Below are 17,063 nucleotides of genomic sequence, written 5' to 3' on the forward strand. Positions count from 1 at the left end.
ATTACCTGATCCCTCACAAGCCTCTGCTTCTCCCTCAGACGGTCCCCTGGTGCTGTTCTTTTAGGTGGTAATTTTAGCAAGGATTTATTTCTTCTACAAACATTTTTCAACAATCCAATACTTCGAGAAGATATTATTATTATTATTATTATTATTATTTTAATTGCAGTTTTAGCATTTTACCTGCAGAGCTGTAACATGCCTTAAAACTTGTATGTGACCAGAATTGCAGAAAGGCATTATGAGTGTTTAAAGGGGCCTTAGCTGATCTTTAATCTCTTGCTAAGAGAGGGAGAGTGGGTAGGAGGGCCCTAGAGGTGGACACGTCCAGCCTTTGTTGGTTTGTTCTCATGCTGGGGAGCTTTGAGTGTCTGACAGCCGTTTAACTCCACACGACCTGTTTCTCAAGTGCCATCGTTTGGGTGCTCTTGAATCCTGTTAGGAGCCATAATTACAATTCATGCCCTCCCTGCGCTTCTTTGAAGAGGCATTGAGAGAGCAAAGAGAGGCGCAGAGAGCCTGAGAGAGCCTCAGCAGAGCAGGGCCTTCAGCAGTGTATGCACTCCAGTAAACTACCTTGCTGCACACTGTTGTCACATTAAGCTATAACAAAGTAACACACAGGTTCAAAATATGACTAATATTTTTCCTGTAGAATGAAACTAGATCCGAATCATGTCTATAAGTAAATACTTTCTTTTATCTACAAGTGCAGGGAGGTTGGTCTTATCATGCTAGTTGAAATGCACATATCAGATGACACATTTTATAAAATTTCTTGCTTTTAAGTTTGCAAACAAGTCATGCACTGAAGTGCAATTGAAGTGAAGCACATTCAGTGACTTTCAAAGGGAACAGAAGAGAAAGGGTGAGCATAATGCCTAATAGGTGCTTTAGTAATTTCTGAGTTTTCATAGCTTAATCCGTTCTGAAAAGCTCAGGAGAAGAAAGGCTGCAAATGGCCCTCAGTATTAATTTGATGTGACTTCTGTACAATAAGGGCTGAGGATCCCAGAAGCCCATTTTCAAGCTTACCTTCTTTCATCATCCTCAGCCCTTGGAACTTTTGCCTAAATGTTTCATGAAACCAAGGCTGTAAGCCTCTTTGGTATTCTGTCTGTATAACGCCTGGTTTAATACTATTATTACACCATGTTCAAGGCAGAGGAGCACATACAAACAGTGAAGCTGCCTCTCCATTGTGTGGAGCTCAAATTGATTTAGTACAATTGGGCACTTTTATTAAAACACACATATTCTATGGCTCATTTCCCCCCCTTTCATTTGGGTTTTTTACAAATGCAAATGAAGGTTGGTTTCTTTCCTTCTTTGGACAAATAAACTATTCTTTCCAATTTTCTGATTATACAAGGTATGGCTAGTAAATAATAATACTACGCTTAGGGGGATATAACCACATGTGTTAGGAATACGCAGACTGTTGGGTTAGGGTTAGTGTTGTGTGTTAAAGGTTGGATATTCACGCAAAACTTTTTCCTTTAGTTTGTTCCAAAGTGTCTCCACAAATTTGATTTTTTCCTTTTGACCAGGAGTCAGAAGTTTTAGGTCAAATTTGGCACACACTTTTGTCATGTTCACATTTTCATGCAAAATCTGCCAAACTGTCTCTTTATAAATGGAGACCATTTCTGCCATCATTCTTACACTGAGTAGTTGATCATTTTGAATGATTTGTTTAATTTGTAAATGTTTTCAGGAGTTTTTTGACATGCTTGGGCGCCCAGAACATTCATCGTCTTAGACGTTCTCTCTGCCTCCACTTAATCTTTTGGGCCATTGAAACACACACACACACGTGACATACAGTGTTCACCATACACCTTAGATTCATCTACTGTTTTGTTCAATTTCACCAAATATTTCAAGTGAATGCATTGCTCAACTTTTCAGCTTGTCATTTTCCAACACCTTGGCCAAAGCATGTGCAGTTCAATTAATCGCCAGCAGTGAACTAAGGACGTCACTTATTGGAAACTTACAGCTGTTGTGTGTGAATACTCAGCCTTTAATATATATAATAGTGTGACTATGAACCACGTGGCTTTATCCTCATTGACACAGTTTCATTGTAATAGTCCTACCTTGTATTTTGCCTTGCGGGTCACACTGTAAGATCAAACAGTTGAAAGTTGTTAAAAAGATAATTTGAATAAATCCAAAAAATGCTATTTTAGCTCTATAATTCTGAGTTGACTGAACACAGATGTAGTTTTAAGTTAACATAACTCAACCATTCTAGGTGTTTTTTGTCATTGTTCCCAGAATGCCTTTGCGCATTAGACACTTTTGCACCATGAGTGAAGATACTGACTCAGTTAGAGAAGTATCACCTGTAGGGAGCAACTATAAAAGTAGATGGTGTGCTAAGCATGATAGAAGAAGACTTCCTGGTTCAGCACTCGTCACGTCTCTCTTTTGGCCCCTAAATTGGACGCTGTTGGTCTGGCATTAATGTTCAAGATGAAACTATGCGATAGAAATAAGGAATCATTGCAGTGTATGAAGACCATGCAGCTTTATCAAAGTACGTAAACATGTTTTGAGTTGGATTTAAACAGAATTTTAAGTATAGGAAAGTTTCCACAGTGTAGTTTAGCTTATAAAAGTCAAGTTAACCCAAGTTTCCACTACTTAAAATCTTTGACACAATCAGTTTCAACAAAAATTCTGAGCAGCTTCAACTTGTGCGGTTTTACAGTGCATATCAAACGAAGTGTGCTTCGTTATTTATATTAATCATGTATTTCAGCACACTATTTCCTCAGAATAACAAATGAGTGACTAAAACACACATGAAACAGTGCGTCATTACTCAGATTTCATCCTCATGTTTTGATAAGATAAAAGTACAATTAAAATGAAATTTTACTCTGCTGTTGTCAGTATGAGGAGACTCTCCTGAGTCACCCTACACCCATCTCCTTGTTAAAAAAGAATCCAGTGAACTCGGAGACTTTTGTGAGATTCATGAAAGTCCTTATTTTGTTTTCCTTTTCTTGCAGAGAGATGAAGCTGGCAAAGCACTCGATTTGTTATCAAAGAAGCCTGTGATGATGTGCCTCAGGAAAGTGCAGGCTGTATCTCACAGCTTTAGATGCTTTGTTTCACCAACACTCTCATTATAAAAATATTGTCTGGGATACAGAAAAGTGTCTCTTGTTTTTATAATTTATTGAAACAAAGAGGCTACCTTCTTCTTGTTTATGTTTTGTTTACACTGAAAAAGAGAAACTAGCAGGGGACACACTGGGTGGGTCAGTGACCCTGGAGAAAACAGCTTGCATTAATATGGTCTAATCCAATGTAATTAGTCAAATTACAGCACGCCAAGCAGCTTGTCAAGGGCTGTCGGCTTTGGCAGGCACACAGGATGGCCTGGAGTCCCCCTGGACAGCAAAAAAGATTTAAAATCCAACCTATTGCACTTATTTTTGCTCCATTCGTCCATTTTCATGTTGTCCTCCATTTTTTTTTCTTTTCGTTTTTTTAAAGAGGGTTCTTTCAGCTGTGCTACAATGTTTTCACCTTCTCTGAGTTGTCTCTCGTACCCTCAGGCTGCTAGCTTGGCTTTCTGCCTGCCTGCTAAGGTGGATCAAAATGATATGAGGATTCATTGCACGGGCTACAGAAAGTCAGAGTAATTACATCAGTGCGGCTCTCCTCCTACGTGATATTATGAGAGAGAGAGAGAGAGAGAGAGAGAGGGAAAGAGTCAGATGCACGCTAACTAGTGCCGCTTAGAACCAGAGACACGGTTAAGACACTTCCTCATGTCGTAGGATTAGCATTGCTGAAAAGATTTAAACTATATAATTACATGAGGATAAAGTACAAATTATCTAGTGCACTCAACAGCCAGATTATCATCCCCTGCAAGCCCCGTTCAGCCCCAAGGGGTGAGCCTGGATGACAAAGGCCCTCATTAGCATAAATTTACAAGCCCTCTCTTTCAAAGGAGTTGATAAGAACCTGTTCCACCTTTGCTTTGGCCCTGAATGGCTTGTTGTGCTTTTGGCAATGACAGATAAGTCAGGGTAATTCCACTTTATGCCTGAAAAAATGATGCTCCAGATTCTGGCTGCATCCCGAAGGTGTCACCCACGATAATCCTCAAAGAGCGTCCAGCAGAAAGGGGGCTGTGTGTTTTCCAGATGATATACTGCGAATGACAGAAAGAATTATACGAAGGAGGACAAATCTGTAACATATTATTAAGCAATTCCCAGTGAATAACAGGGATAAAAGGATAATGGATGGGGGTGTCGTTATTACCTTGGTGCTGAGGGAAGCGCCAAAGCAAAGGTAGAGAGACAAGATTAATTGAGGACGAGTGAAGCGCTCATTGCTCATCAGGCCCTCTCGTCTAACCACTTGCTCTTTCTGTCCCTCTCCTCTTCTGTCTCTCCGCCTCTCCATCCTTGTCTCATTCTTTCTCTTCTCCTCTGTCTTGCTCTGAGCCGTCCCTCCCACACACCACCATTTAAAAAAGGATAAGAAAAGTTGGATTTAAAGCGATCAGCTTGGCACTCTCAGTGGCAGCCAGAGGAAGCTGGTACTCAGGCCAGGAAGATTTCAGTCATCTTACTGCTGACAAGTCCCTGAAAAAGTCCCATTAGGAAAAGCTTGCTGAAAAGACCCCATACCAAATGACTGCATCCCTTCTCTCAAGCTCCTTAGTGAAGGCATCCTCAAGCTGTTTATCTGGATGATGGGCTCGCACAGTGTGTTTATATATGTGTGAGTGGGTAGATGTGGGTGTGGGTGGGTCAGCACAGAGACATGTTCATATGTACTCTATGTTGAAAGTTTGTTGTGTTCCCAATTTAAAATTTTATTCTATCTTTTTACTCTTGGTTATTACTTTTGGGGCTTTTTGCTTTCATTGGATAGAACCACTAGAGAGACAGGAAACATGGGGAGAGACAGAGTGGGGGAAGACATGCACCAAACATGTGCCGAGACCGGGAACTGATCCTGTGACCAAGTGCGTTGAGGATTATAGCCAAGGCTGACCATAAGGGGGGGATAAAGGGGAGAGCTTTCTGGGTCCCAGCCAAATGGGGGGCCCATGGAGGTCAGCAAATCATGGCCGATTGAAAAGTTAAGCTGGGATAACCATATTTTATGTTTAACCTGAATAATAACCTCTTATCAAAGCAACAAAAATGATTTTATTCATTTATGCTGTAATACAGTATAGGCTTTTTCAAAATGTAAACCCGTTTTCAGAAAAAAAGGATAAAAAAGAAACAACTTTAAGTGTCAAAGTGGCAATAATCGGCAAATAGCATCACATTGAGTTAAAGTAGCAAAAAAGTGGCATAAATGAGCATAAAGCCACAAAAAGGGTTAAAAGTGGTAAAGTGCAAAAATAGCCTAAAAGAAGTGGCAAAACAGTGATAAAAGTTAGCAAAATTATATTTTAAGTGGCAAAAATGCATAAATCCCTGCAAAAGTGGGTGAAAAGGGGAAAGAAGTGGCAAAAATTGGCTTAAAGCAGCAAAAATGGGTTAAGAGTTGCACAATTAAGTGAAAAGCAGCAAAGAGGGTTAAAAGTGGCAAAAAGCAGCCAAAGTGTGGTAAAAGTGGCAAAACAGTTGTAGAATTGGCAAAAGTTGGCAAAAAATGGGGTTAGAGTGGCAAAAAGGGGTAAAAATCAGCAAAAAAAAGGGTTTAAAGGGAAAAAAGGATGTAAAAAAATGGACAAATTGCAGCAAAATGGGTTAAGGGTGGCAAAAAGGGACACAAATGGGCAAAAAGCAGCCAAAGTTAAATAAAAGTGCCAAATGAAGTAGCAAAACAGTGCTAAATAGGCAAAAGTAAGGCGCTATTAGGTTAAACATACGTATATTTGCAGCATTTTCAGCCTAAGAAGTGTCAAAACCGTGGTTGAGTCTCATAATCAGTAAAAACATAAACGTAATGCAGGAAATGATGTTTTCAAGCATACATGGTTGGCTTATGAGAGGCAGATTAATTTATAAATCTATTAAAAATGTTAAAACATACAGTAACTCCATTGGCTTATGGTTCTGTATCAATCTGATGTTAGTTGAGATGACCAAACAGAGATATTTTCACTCTTTCAGGTTAATTCATGATGTAATATAATTGTATTTAATGTTAAGGTAAATTCAACTTTATTCAAGTTGTAGAAAAATTGTGTTAGGTAAATTTGCATGTCACAAAGTGCTTCATAACATGAAGGCTTTCATGTAAGTTTACTAAATCTAATTTTTCCTATTGCTATAGTTTAAACAGGAAGCACACTTTGTCTATAAGAAGGAAACAATGTGCTTGGTGTTGCTCCAGCCTCTCAGAAGCCTTCTGCAGGAATCATGTGGCTTGATGTCAAACTTTGTATCATCACTGCAGGAAACCACAATCCTAAGTAAGTGTTGGGATTTTTTTTTCTTTCCATTTCTTGAGGCTTTATAATTTAACATAAACTGATAAAGAATGTGTAAGGAGCGCTGACTCTTTAAGAGGAGATTGCATACCAGTGAAACGGCTCCTCCCACCTGTCCTACCGCAGCAGTGTTGAAGACAGCGCTGCAGGGACTGCTAATGTGCGTGAAATACCATTCCTGACATAAATGTTATTGACAAACTTGGCTGGACATTTGGGGCAGTGAACTGCCAGCATATTTAATGCATATTCATCTCCTTTATCCCACTGGTCTTGCCAGAGCACCCAAGCTGTGTCATCTTGCCACACTCCAGCTACCACCCAAATGTATAGTGACACTGATTATGCAAATCTGTGTCTTGTTTTTCCCCAATACCTGCATTAGGAGCCTGCTACTTTATTGAAGTTGAGATATGGGCCTCTCAGAGGGGAACCAAGTGGAATGCAGATTTTTTTTTAATAATCTGTGGGAATCTTTTACAGTTTTAGATTTTTACACTTCATAACAGTTGTCACATTAAGAGGGGGGAATAAGACGAGAAGCATCTTTGATGCTCAGGCATAAATCTTTGCAGGATGAATTTAAGCTGAAATAAAAGTTTGAGTTTGAGCACATCATGGCTACTGTCTGCCCAGCTTTATACAGTTTTACATGGGATATGTAGTTTATTTTCACAGTCTTTGAACCACACGGGTCATTTGTAAAATGAATCAAGAATTTGTTCTCTCTGGATTTTATTTAAAGGGTCAGTTCCCCTAAGCTACAACAGTTCATGCGGGCACTTTTGAATAAATTGGGTCATTAGAGATTTAAATAATCGCTTTCAAGTACAATTCTCACTGTGAAAGAAGATGTTGCTACTGACTTGCATTTTTTTGTATTTCTGCCAGCTTAAACATAAAGAATTCTTTTTCTCTCCACTGTGTTAAGATAGAAGAAATACTCTCATGGGATGATACTTCAAAATATTTGCAATTAAATCCCAAACAACTCATCTACATAGCAAACATGACTGTGGAATAAGCAATAAGACATCGAACATCAGGGCTTGACATCTACACCCGCCAACTAAATACAGGTAGCTGTGGCTGTTAGCAAATGGCTACAACTAGCCACATTGGTGAGATGAATTTATCACTGACACAGTCTATGCTTCCCTCTAACTTTACCTGGTTGTTAGCGCCAGTGTTTATGAATTACATGCTTGTTGCAATGACGTTGGATCAGCACGTCAGGGCAATCTGTGTCTATGTACACATTATGTTACAATTTTACTTGAGTGATATTCCCTTAATATTATTGTTTATAGCAGGGGCCCATAATTTATTAAAACCTCAGCATATGCAGGTGATATTAAATGTTATTAAAACACTTGACGTATATTTTTGCAGAGAATAAAATAGATTTCCATGTATTGTAATTAACAGATAATTAGACAATAGAAACACTGATTTTACCATTCACAGAGGAAGTGAGAAACAGGTAACCTGACACACCAGATGGATTTGTTTCACATATCCATCTGGGAAAGCTTCAATAGGAAACATTTGAGAAAAGGCAGAGGCTTTGAAAAAAACTTGGAGTGTGATTGGATGAACGTTCTGTCTGTCACATCTCTACGGGCCAATAAGAGCAACAAAACATGTGATGTAGCAGCTATGGAGCTGCGTGTGTGCAGCTACGGGGAATAGCGCGAAACATGGCGACTACCGACATGTAAGTACTAGACTTTTGTGGTTTTTGAAAAGAAAACAACTCACTGCTGTTTCTTGTTCTTCTTTTAACGAAGAAATGTCGCCAAGTTCTGATAAAACTTATGCTTTAGCAGCATCCACGCTAATCTCTTCCGCCATAATTGCACCGGCCTCTTGCTGCTACTTGTTTTCATCATGTCTCTGCGTGCCTGAAAGTACTGCCCCTTGTAGCTGATTGGTCCTGTCACTTTCTAACCGGGCCCAAATGGTTCAGATGGGAGCTTTGCAAGATGGATTCGCCAGTGAAAAACAAGGAAATGGGCGTATCCATCTGCTTTGCAAGGTTAAGAAACAGGCAGATGAATAAGAATCTGTATCTGATAACCGAGGAACCAAGGAGAATTCAGCTGAATAATGTGGTTCTTTGATTCATTCCAGTAATTACTATTTTACAGTGTAGACTTTGGCTACCAGTTATGAACTCTTGCATTGCAAAGTACTGACAAAAACAGAGGTTTTCTGGGTATGAAATTGAAATGCTTCAAAAAAATTTGAGAGCACACATCTCCAGTATCACAGCGACTGTCTCTAACAGTGAAGTATTACTTGATGTGTAGTGTGCTGTCTCATATATACAGGGAGAAGCTTATACTGATTGGGTTGATGAGGGAAAATTGATCATTTGTTTGAATGTGCCCAGTTTGGTGCATAAAATGTAATTTCCCAGCAACAACACTGAAGCTAGTGGAAATACTGAGTGGCTAGTAACTCTGCAAAATCACTAGCCACAGTGGATGGTGTGCATTTTGTATAAATCCTATTAAGTAACCACCCTACAGTTAATCTTCTCATGTGTGATTTACTTTCAAATATACTGTAGATGAATATGTTTTCATGACCCAGACTACCACATTGCCTATGGCTGATGATGCTCTCCCACTTAACTGAACATTGCTCTCTGCTCTTGCTGTTACTGGGTTTTATACCTCCCCTTTGCCTTCTCCGACTGCTCACCCTCTTCGCAGATTTGGTCCGTACTGCCTGAGGTCAGTCATTGAATACAGTATACGCAGTGTGTGCTGATCCTCCAAATTGCCATGTGTGAAATCCATCCCACTCATTCCTGGGGGAGTAGTCATAACACTCAAAATGAAACTGCCTCTCCCATCCTCCCCTTATTCTTCCACTTCCCTGTTCTCTCCGGCCGCCTGGGATCTTCCAGTTGTGAGGCTTTATAGTGGAAGCCTATTAGACAAATCTTAGACGAATGCAGCCAAGGTGCTGTGATACCAAGTTGTCAGAGTGCTCTGGAGTCTCATATAAATATATCAGTCATGCTGGCTTGGAGATCTCACTGAATTATATTATTGTTCCCTTTTCTCGAAATCCAGTGGAGGGGGGGTTGTATTTCATATAGGAGAAAATTGCAACAGGTTTTATAGAAAATGCTTCGTTAGATTTATTAATAACTTCTGTCATAGTGTCTCAGCCAATGTGGGGTTAAAGCTATTCGCAAGTCAGAAGTGATTAGGATCTATTTTCATGCATGAAGTGGCTCCCTACCACTTTTAAGTATGATTTTCTCCATTCGAGTATCTGCACGTTATTATATATGAGTTTCAACCTAAACACTGCCGTCACCTGTGTCTCTCCTCATCTTATCTGTCACAATATTTTTCTGTTTCCCACCTGCAATGATCTACAGACAGAATGCAGCCTGCTCCCTGTCAAACCATGGAGAGAAGAGAAAGGATATAAAGGAAATACAGGACAGACGTTAAATTGCATTATGGCCATTATGCTGTAGAGATACATCTCCCTGCAGCTGGCAGAGCAGCGCATGCGCCTGTGGCTCCTAATGAGCCTGCGTGGAGGGACCTGTGTGGAAACAAAAGGCTTTGCTTCTCGGCCATAGCAGACCCCTCTGCCCGTCCCCTCACTGCTCCCCCAGCCCTGAGCGTGACAGACCAAGAGCAGAGCGCCGGTCCCTTCCTGGTGGCGTGATTAGATTGGGGCCGAAGTCTCCAGCTGGCAGGCCTGTCTGTGACTGGAGGCGGCGGTCCCCAGCGCTTGTCACTGGCTGACACCTCTGACAGGCAGGGGACAGCTTCAGCAGACAGGTTCATTAAATGGCATTTTTTACAGCTGGGCCTCCAAAAATGAGGGCTGGGCTTTGTCAAATCTCCAAGTCTACAGGGGCCCCGGCGTGTTGTTTTAGACCAAAGCTTTGTTGTTATGACAAATTTTTTGATCTGGGCTGTTTGAAATCGGCTCTTTTTTTTCCTCCTTAGCCCCTCTTTTGTTGACAGGGAGCCCTTTGGCCTGTACTTTGTCATGGCAAAAAATATGATCAACTCCGAGCTTCACAAAACAGCCAGTAAGAAAATGCTAGTGTATTGACAGTCAGTTTTGAGGATCCATAATTAGGTTGGTTTATGTGCAGTTTTCACTTCTTAGAAGACTGATATAGATTGTCTATTTGATAAACTACAGCTGGATTTTATCGCAGTTTTTACTTTGAATTTTAAAGCAAAAAGAGACATCAGAAAGCAAATTTGTTGCTCTAATAGAAAAAATCTTAACATACAGAATGAATGAAGACCTTGTTAAAAACAAGAAGCCATTTTAGTTCTCTAGACATCTAGATATCTTAATATGTATTCAAATATCAGCTTCCAATCTCCCTGATAGAGTGAGCTGTTCTAGCCTTCCCATGATACGTATCTGCATGAGTTGCCTTTCAGCATTGCACTCAGAAGACTACTTCCACAACATCTGGCTGCAGAGCAGGAGGGGGGATGAAAACTACCCTGCATCCAAGTGAGCCGCTGCTGGCCCTCAACAGTCCGCCAGCAGCTCCACAGCCGTCCCTCCATCTCACCTCCCCTCCTCTGCTCTCCACTCCCCCTCCAGTCAGCACGCTGCCTCCTTTGGGCCCTGCTGTCTCTATGACAACTGTTTGAGTTGGGGGTTGCAGAGGTGTCAGGCAGGGGCATTACTGGGAGGAGAGCACCAGAGATGCTGTGCTGCACATCCAGCATCTCCACCTAATCCAATTTTAATTGAGCTCCAGAGATTTTGGATGTGGCACGGAGGTCGGGCACGAGCTATTCCAGGGAGAAATTAAGGCAGCCCGGCTTGCGCTGCACTCTTCCAGCCTGTCACTATTTTAAATGAGCATTAGCATCAGACCTAACCCAGCTGAACATCTCACTCTGACTCCCCTCCCTCCCTGCCTGCCTACTCCACCTCAATCACCCCACCCACACATACAGACATCCACACACACCCTCGGATGTACTGTAGGCCTCACCCCTCTGCTGCCGTGTTATATCTATATTCGCCCCCACTCTCTGAACCCAGCATATGTGTGATTATGACCTGGGGAGCTGATAAGGATTCTCCCCAGCTCATCCTGTTGGACAAAATTGTTCAGCCAGAGGAAGTGGGAAGGAAGGAGGGCGAAAAGGTGTGTGAGACCATTCTCACCTGTCAGAACAACTGTCTGGGTTTTCTGTGCATGGACCTGTCTGTCGCCAGAGTAGTGCTACGTACACTAATGATCCTTTGTCTCACTCTGCTCCATGGTAGGATGGTTTGTATTGATTATTTATGTGTCACTGAGCCAGGGGGTCGATTATTGACTGCTTGCTTTGGTGCAACTTTATAAACCAACTAAAAAGGTGTTAAACTTTCAGTAGAGCTTTATACTTGAAAGGGCCTTGATAGATAACATATGGTGTCAGTTATTGTATTGTCACATTTTATTCCTGAATTCAGGAGTATAATATTATCAGATATGAAGTAAGTCTGTCAAACAATTAAAATTCGGTAGTCTTACCTTTTTAGCCAATTTTAAAATTCCACTTTTTTGCACTTTTTAAAAAATTTGTTCTGTTGCAGCCTGATGCTGAAGTTAAAAAAATATTCTCATTCATCTACACTCAGTACCCCATCATGACAGTGAAAACAGAATTTTTTATTTTTTTGCAAATTAATTTGAAAATAAAAAACTGCAATATCACATTTACATAAGAATTCAGACCTTTTGCAAAAACACTTGAAATTTAGCTCAGGTTCCTTCATTTTCCCATTTTAAATGTTTGATAACAAAAGTAATGTTTTATAAGTAATAATGTATGCACTTATTGTGGATCTGTTAATGGCTATCAATGGTGTTAACCTAGACAGCTCTTATATTAAAAAGATGAGATAAAACCAACTGTTCCTTTGATGCCAACATAAAAGCAAGCAAGTATAAAATGGTCACTTGTATTTTTTATGAATATGAGTAATCAAATATTTAATAATGATTGGACTTGCAGCCCCTGGTTTTATACAGCTGTTACATTCTATGTTTCTTTCTGCTTTAGGTCTTGGCGTACACTGAGGGTCTACATGGGAAGTGGATGTTCAGTGAGATTCGGGCGGTATTCACCAGGCGCCACCTCCTGCAGAACACAGCGATGGAAGTCTTTATGGCCAACAGAAGTAAGTCGAAGTTCCAATTTACAGAATTTTTAATTCACGCCTCTCCACTTCTTCAGTACTACTCTGATATCTCTCGTTGCTCCACAGCATCAGTCATGTTCAACTTCCCTGACCAGGCCACAGTTAAGAAAGTGGTCTACAGTCTTCCTCGGGTGGGAGTGGGCACCAGCTATGGTCTTCCACAAGCCAGGTAAGTCACATATTCCTCCAGAGAAAACCTCAATAATATGAGAAAATTTTAATGTTTTTGTCCGTTATAGCTAAGGTTAAGTCCACTGAGTTTTATGTGTGTGTGGTTGTGTGTGTGTGTGTGTGTGTGTGTGTGTGTGTGTGTCGGGGCCTCAGAGCAGTCTGACCAGCAGCAGAGTCATTTGAAGTCTCATTGGCCCAGTCATTGCTGTGGATGTGCACTGACCCTGACTGAACTGACCTAATTCACTGACAGAAGACTCTATACAACAGGGCAGCAGCCAGGCCACTGGCCACAGAGAAAACCACTAAGTCCCTTTAGACTCTCATAGTGCTAACAGGCCTGTTTATACACTGTAATATCAAATAAATTACCAGATGTTTTTTGTTTTGTTATTGGATATAAATGAAGCCATGCTGCAAAATAACCAGTGGTGAATTAACAAAGTTAAAGTATACTAACTAAGGACTACTATTACCTTTCATTTATTCTACTGGAATACAAGAGAATAAATCTTTAACAGAAGCCACAGTCATTTCTCACATATGCCCTATTTGTTGTTGTTATAAATCTTAAACTTTAATAATAGACGTAGTTTTGATAGTCTATAAACTACAGAGTAAAAGATGATTAACCTCAGAGGAGATCATTTCCTCTTTGAAAAAAAAATGCTGCTCATGTGATATTTAACCATGTAGCCAAATTTAGACATATCAGTTTTATAGGAGGAAAAGGAGACATCACCAATCCTCAAATAACTAAGGAGTAAAAATCTCAAAACATTTCTTTCAAATCATTCTGTCCTTAGTCCTCATCAGTTAGGTTTTCACCTCTGCTGTTACAGCTGTTGTTAATGACATAGTTTCTTATATGGACAAGAGGAGGCATGCTGCTGCTGTTTTTATTAGCTTGTCAAAAGTTTTAGACACAATTGACCATGGGCTTCTCATACAAACACTTGGTAATATTGGCTTCAACTCCGTGACCTGTAATCGGTTCCAGAACTACCTACATGATCAATTACAGTGTGTGAAAGCAGGAAATAGTCTGGGTTTTTACAATGAACTAAAGGTATTCCACAGGAGTCAATTCTCGACCCTGTGTTTTTTACAATCTATATCAATGATGTCTCCTTTTCTCATGATTGCCATATCTATCTTTATGCTGATGTTATGATTCTTTATTTTTTGCTGATTCTGTAGAGCTTGCTGTTGAGATATCAAAAATATCATTTAATATCCTTCAAAGTGCATTTGTAAGCCTTAAGCTTGTTCTTCATTCATGCTTTTTGCCTAGGCTGAAGATTGTCCTCTTTACTGTACAAATATCCACACTTGATAGTTCTAATATTGTGAGAGCAACAGTGTATAAATATCTTGGGATTTGGTTTGATGAAACATTAACATTTAGATGCCATATTGATTACCTAGTCAGCAAGTTTCATCAGAAACTCGGTTTCTTGCACAGAAACAGGTCAAACTTTCCTTTTAACTGTAGAAAAAGCATTATTGAGGCAGTCTTTATGTCAGTACTGGACTACGATGATATCGTCCATAGACATGCCGCTGCTTCCACTCTTAAATCTCTGGCCTCAGATCCATTACAGGAGATCCTTTAAACACTCATTATTGTGTTCTGTATAACAAAGTTGGTTTGTCTTCTCAAGCATAGAGGTGTGATAAACACCTGCACCATTTTATTCATAAACCCGTTATTGGACATACACCATCTTATATAGCATCCATGCTGAACTGGTCAACTGGGCCTTACCAAACTCCGACTGTCTGATGCTTCATGTCCTGCAGGTTTACTCTAAATTTAAAAAAATCTCCTTTTAGCTTTTGTGCTCCAAATATGTAGAGTTTTACAGCACATGCTCAAGATTGACACTCATTTCCCTGAGTCATTTTGAGTTAATTATTTCAAATTATTTCACATTGGTTTGTGATTGTTTCTCAGAGTAAAACTCTTTTACTTGTGCTAATAATTATAATTGTTCTTGTTTTATTCTGTAACTCAAAATCATTGTAAATGAGGGAAACCTCAGTGATCCTCACAATTTAAATAACAGTTGATGATGATGATGATGATGATGATGATGATGATGATATGTCTGTCACTTTGATATTAAAAGAAGGGAAGTAAAAAGAAAAAAAAATCTAGCTTTTCTGATTTGTGGATGTAATGTCTTTCTAGGCGCATCTCCATGGCCACTCCTCGGCAGCTTTTCAAGTCATCCAACATGACCCAGCGCTGGCAGAGGAGAGAAATATCCAACTTTGAATACCTCATGTTCCTCAACACTATAGCAGGTAAAATACTCAACTGAAACTATGCTTTTACTACAGCATACAATGCAATGCAATGCAATTCTCAGTATAGTATTTTTTAAGTCATCAGTTTAATAGGTCCTGATTTGTTTTCTGCCTTACCTAGAGGAAACTCTCTACTAGTGAAAGAGCTGAGTTTTGATCTGTTATCTATGTGAATCTCTTCACCATTAGTGTATTAAAACTTTAAGTTCAGCTATCATGATCAATAAACTTTATGTCATTTATGCTGGAAACATGCTATAAGTGGCCCCAGCTATGTCGTATTTGTTTAAGAATCCCTGGCAACCCTAGCGTTGCTCAACATGGTAGACTTCACCGTTCATGGGGGTGTTCTGTTTGAAGCAAAGAGCAGGCACAGCGGATTTTGCTCGATAATTAGCACCAAGCTTTGTGAAAGCGTACACGTGTGTGTCGGTGGAGTTGAGAGGTTCTGTTGTCGACTCTCTGATCTGAACTGCAACTAACAGGGAAGGCGAGAGCGACTGCACACTACTCCGCTCTGAGAGGTGTCATCGTCTCTCTCGCTGCATATTCATGCATATTTATATTTAGCTCGTATTCGATACATTATTGTCAGCTAATTAGATGTAAGGCAGACAGAAAAACATGCCCAAAATTCATTAAAAATCCTCTGTAATGACCCGAGCTGACAAGGATGTCAGAACAGTGTGGGGCAGCAGACAGGCGGGGGGTGAAGTGCTGGGAAGAGGTGCGAATGGGAAGTGGTCTTCTAATTAAACACTATTCCACTATTATTAACATCCTGCCATTCCAGCTCAGGCCTCAGAACCACAGCAACACCCCCGACTCTTCTTCCACACTCTGTCTGCTGCTTCTTTTACTGTATGGCATTAACCTGGGTAATTACGCTCTCTCGCTTCCTCCAGACCCTGGACAGTCTGCAGAAACCTTCCCATTCACCATCCTGTCATACTTTAACACTCACTCAGCTAGATTTAGATTATCTGATGCAAGTCTGCTGCCACCCAGAAGCGAGAGGAGACATGCCTGCTGGATTATCTTTAACTATTTTTTTAGGTTATCATTAAAAACTCTGTGGCTCTAGTAAGCAGATAAAGGAGGATTCTGGTGGAATAACTACTTGCATTGAAAAATATTTAAAAATAATGAAAAAAGTTATATACGTAAATATATTGGTCATTCATAGGAAATAATAGAGACTGGTTTATACTCTCAAGAGGACTATGTGCTTATTAAAGTACCTGGTCTAAGTTGTTGTTGGATCAGGGATCACAAACCTGTAGGCCATTATGTACTGGTCAATCTTTAAGACACTACAAATAAAACACTCCTTGTTCATTAGGTCTCACTCTGTGTTGCTTTTATTCCACTAGTTTTCAGCCTACATTGCTCCAGTCCTATACTGATACTTTATCCTTTTTTCCTCCTAAATTTTCACTTTCCCTAAACTTTCATTTTGTTTTAGACCAGCGGTTTACTAACTTTGCCTTGCGAAGGATCTCCATCATCCTTAGCCTCTGGTGGGACATCCAGCCATCTTTAAAAAATCACTAAATTTATTGTATTTAAATATAAAAAGATAGAATGTGTAATCTATTCCCTCTAAAGAGCTTTCTTTGTATAACACTTTAGCAATTTATAGATTTATTTTATCATTTTATTCAGTGTATATTCATGCAATGCCTCTCTGGCTAATTACATCATTGATCGTTTGCCATATTACTATTTGCATACATCTTATTCTGATTGTAGGCTTTATATTAGGCTATATTTCACCACACAGTTCGCTCAGTTCATTCATAAACTTGGATGGTGGTTTCCATTTTATATGTTGTGTTTTGTGTTGCACATCTGGCACTGCTAGCTTACCCATGCTGTCTCCACCTCGTGCTTTTACATCAAGCTGCAACCTTTAAAAAATATTTTTCAATAATTTTCAAGC

The 17,063-nt window shown here is 40.0% G+C and overlaps 1 protein-coding gene across 1 annotated transcript in view; it reads left to right on the top strand.

The window, feature by feature from the left end:
* The window catches only part of nbeab (neurobeachin b), a 333,968-nt gene that overhangs the window by 265,579 nt on the left and 51,326 nt on the right, over nt 1-17,063 (top strand). The window contains exons 42-44 of the mRNA XM_041798435.1: nt 12,499-12,616; nt 12,704-12,806; nt 15,003-15,118. Of these exons, the coding sequence (XP_041654369.1) occupies nt 12,499-12,616; nt 12,704-12,806; nt 15,003-15,118 (337 nt within the window). The remainder of the gene's footprint in view (nt 1-12,498; nt 12,617-12,703; nt 12,807-15,002; nt 15,119-17,063) is intronic.

The sequence above is a fragment of the Cheilinus undulatus genome, linkage group 2 (assembly GCF_018320785.1).
Source record: "Cheilinus undulatus linkage group 2, ASM1832078v1, whole genome shotgun sequence".
In the NCBI taxonomy this organism is placed as follows: Eukaryota; Metazoa; Chordata; class Actinopteri; order Labriformes; family Labridae; genus Cheilinus; species Cheilinus undulatus.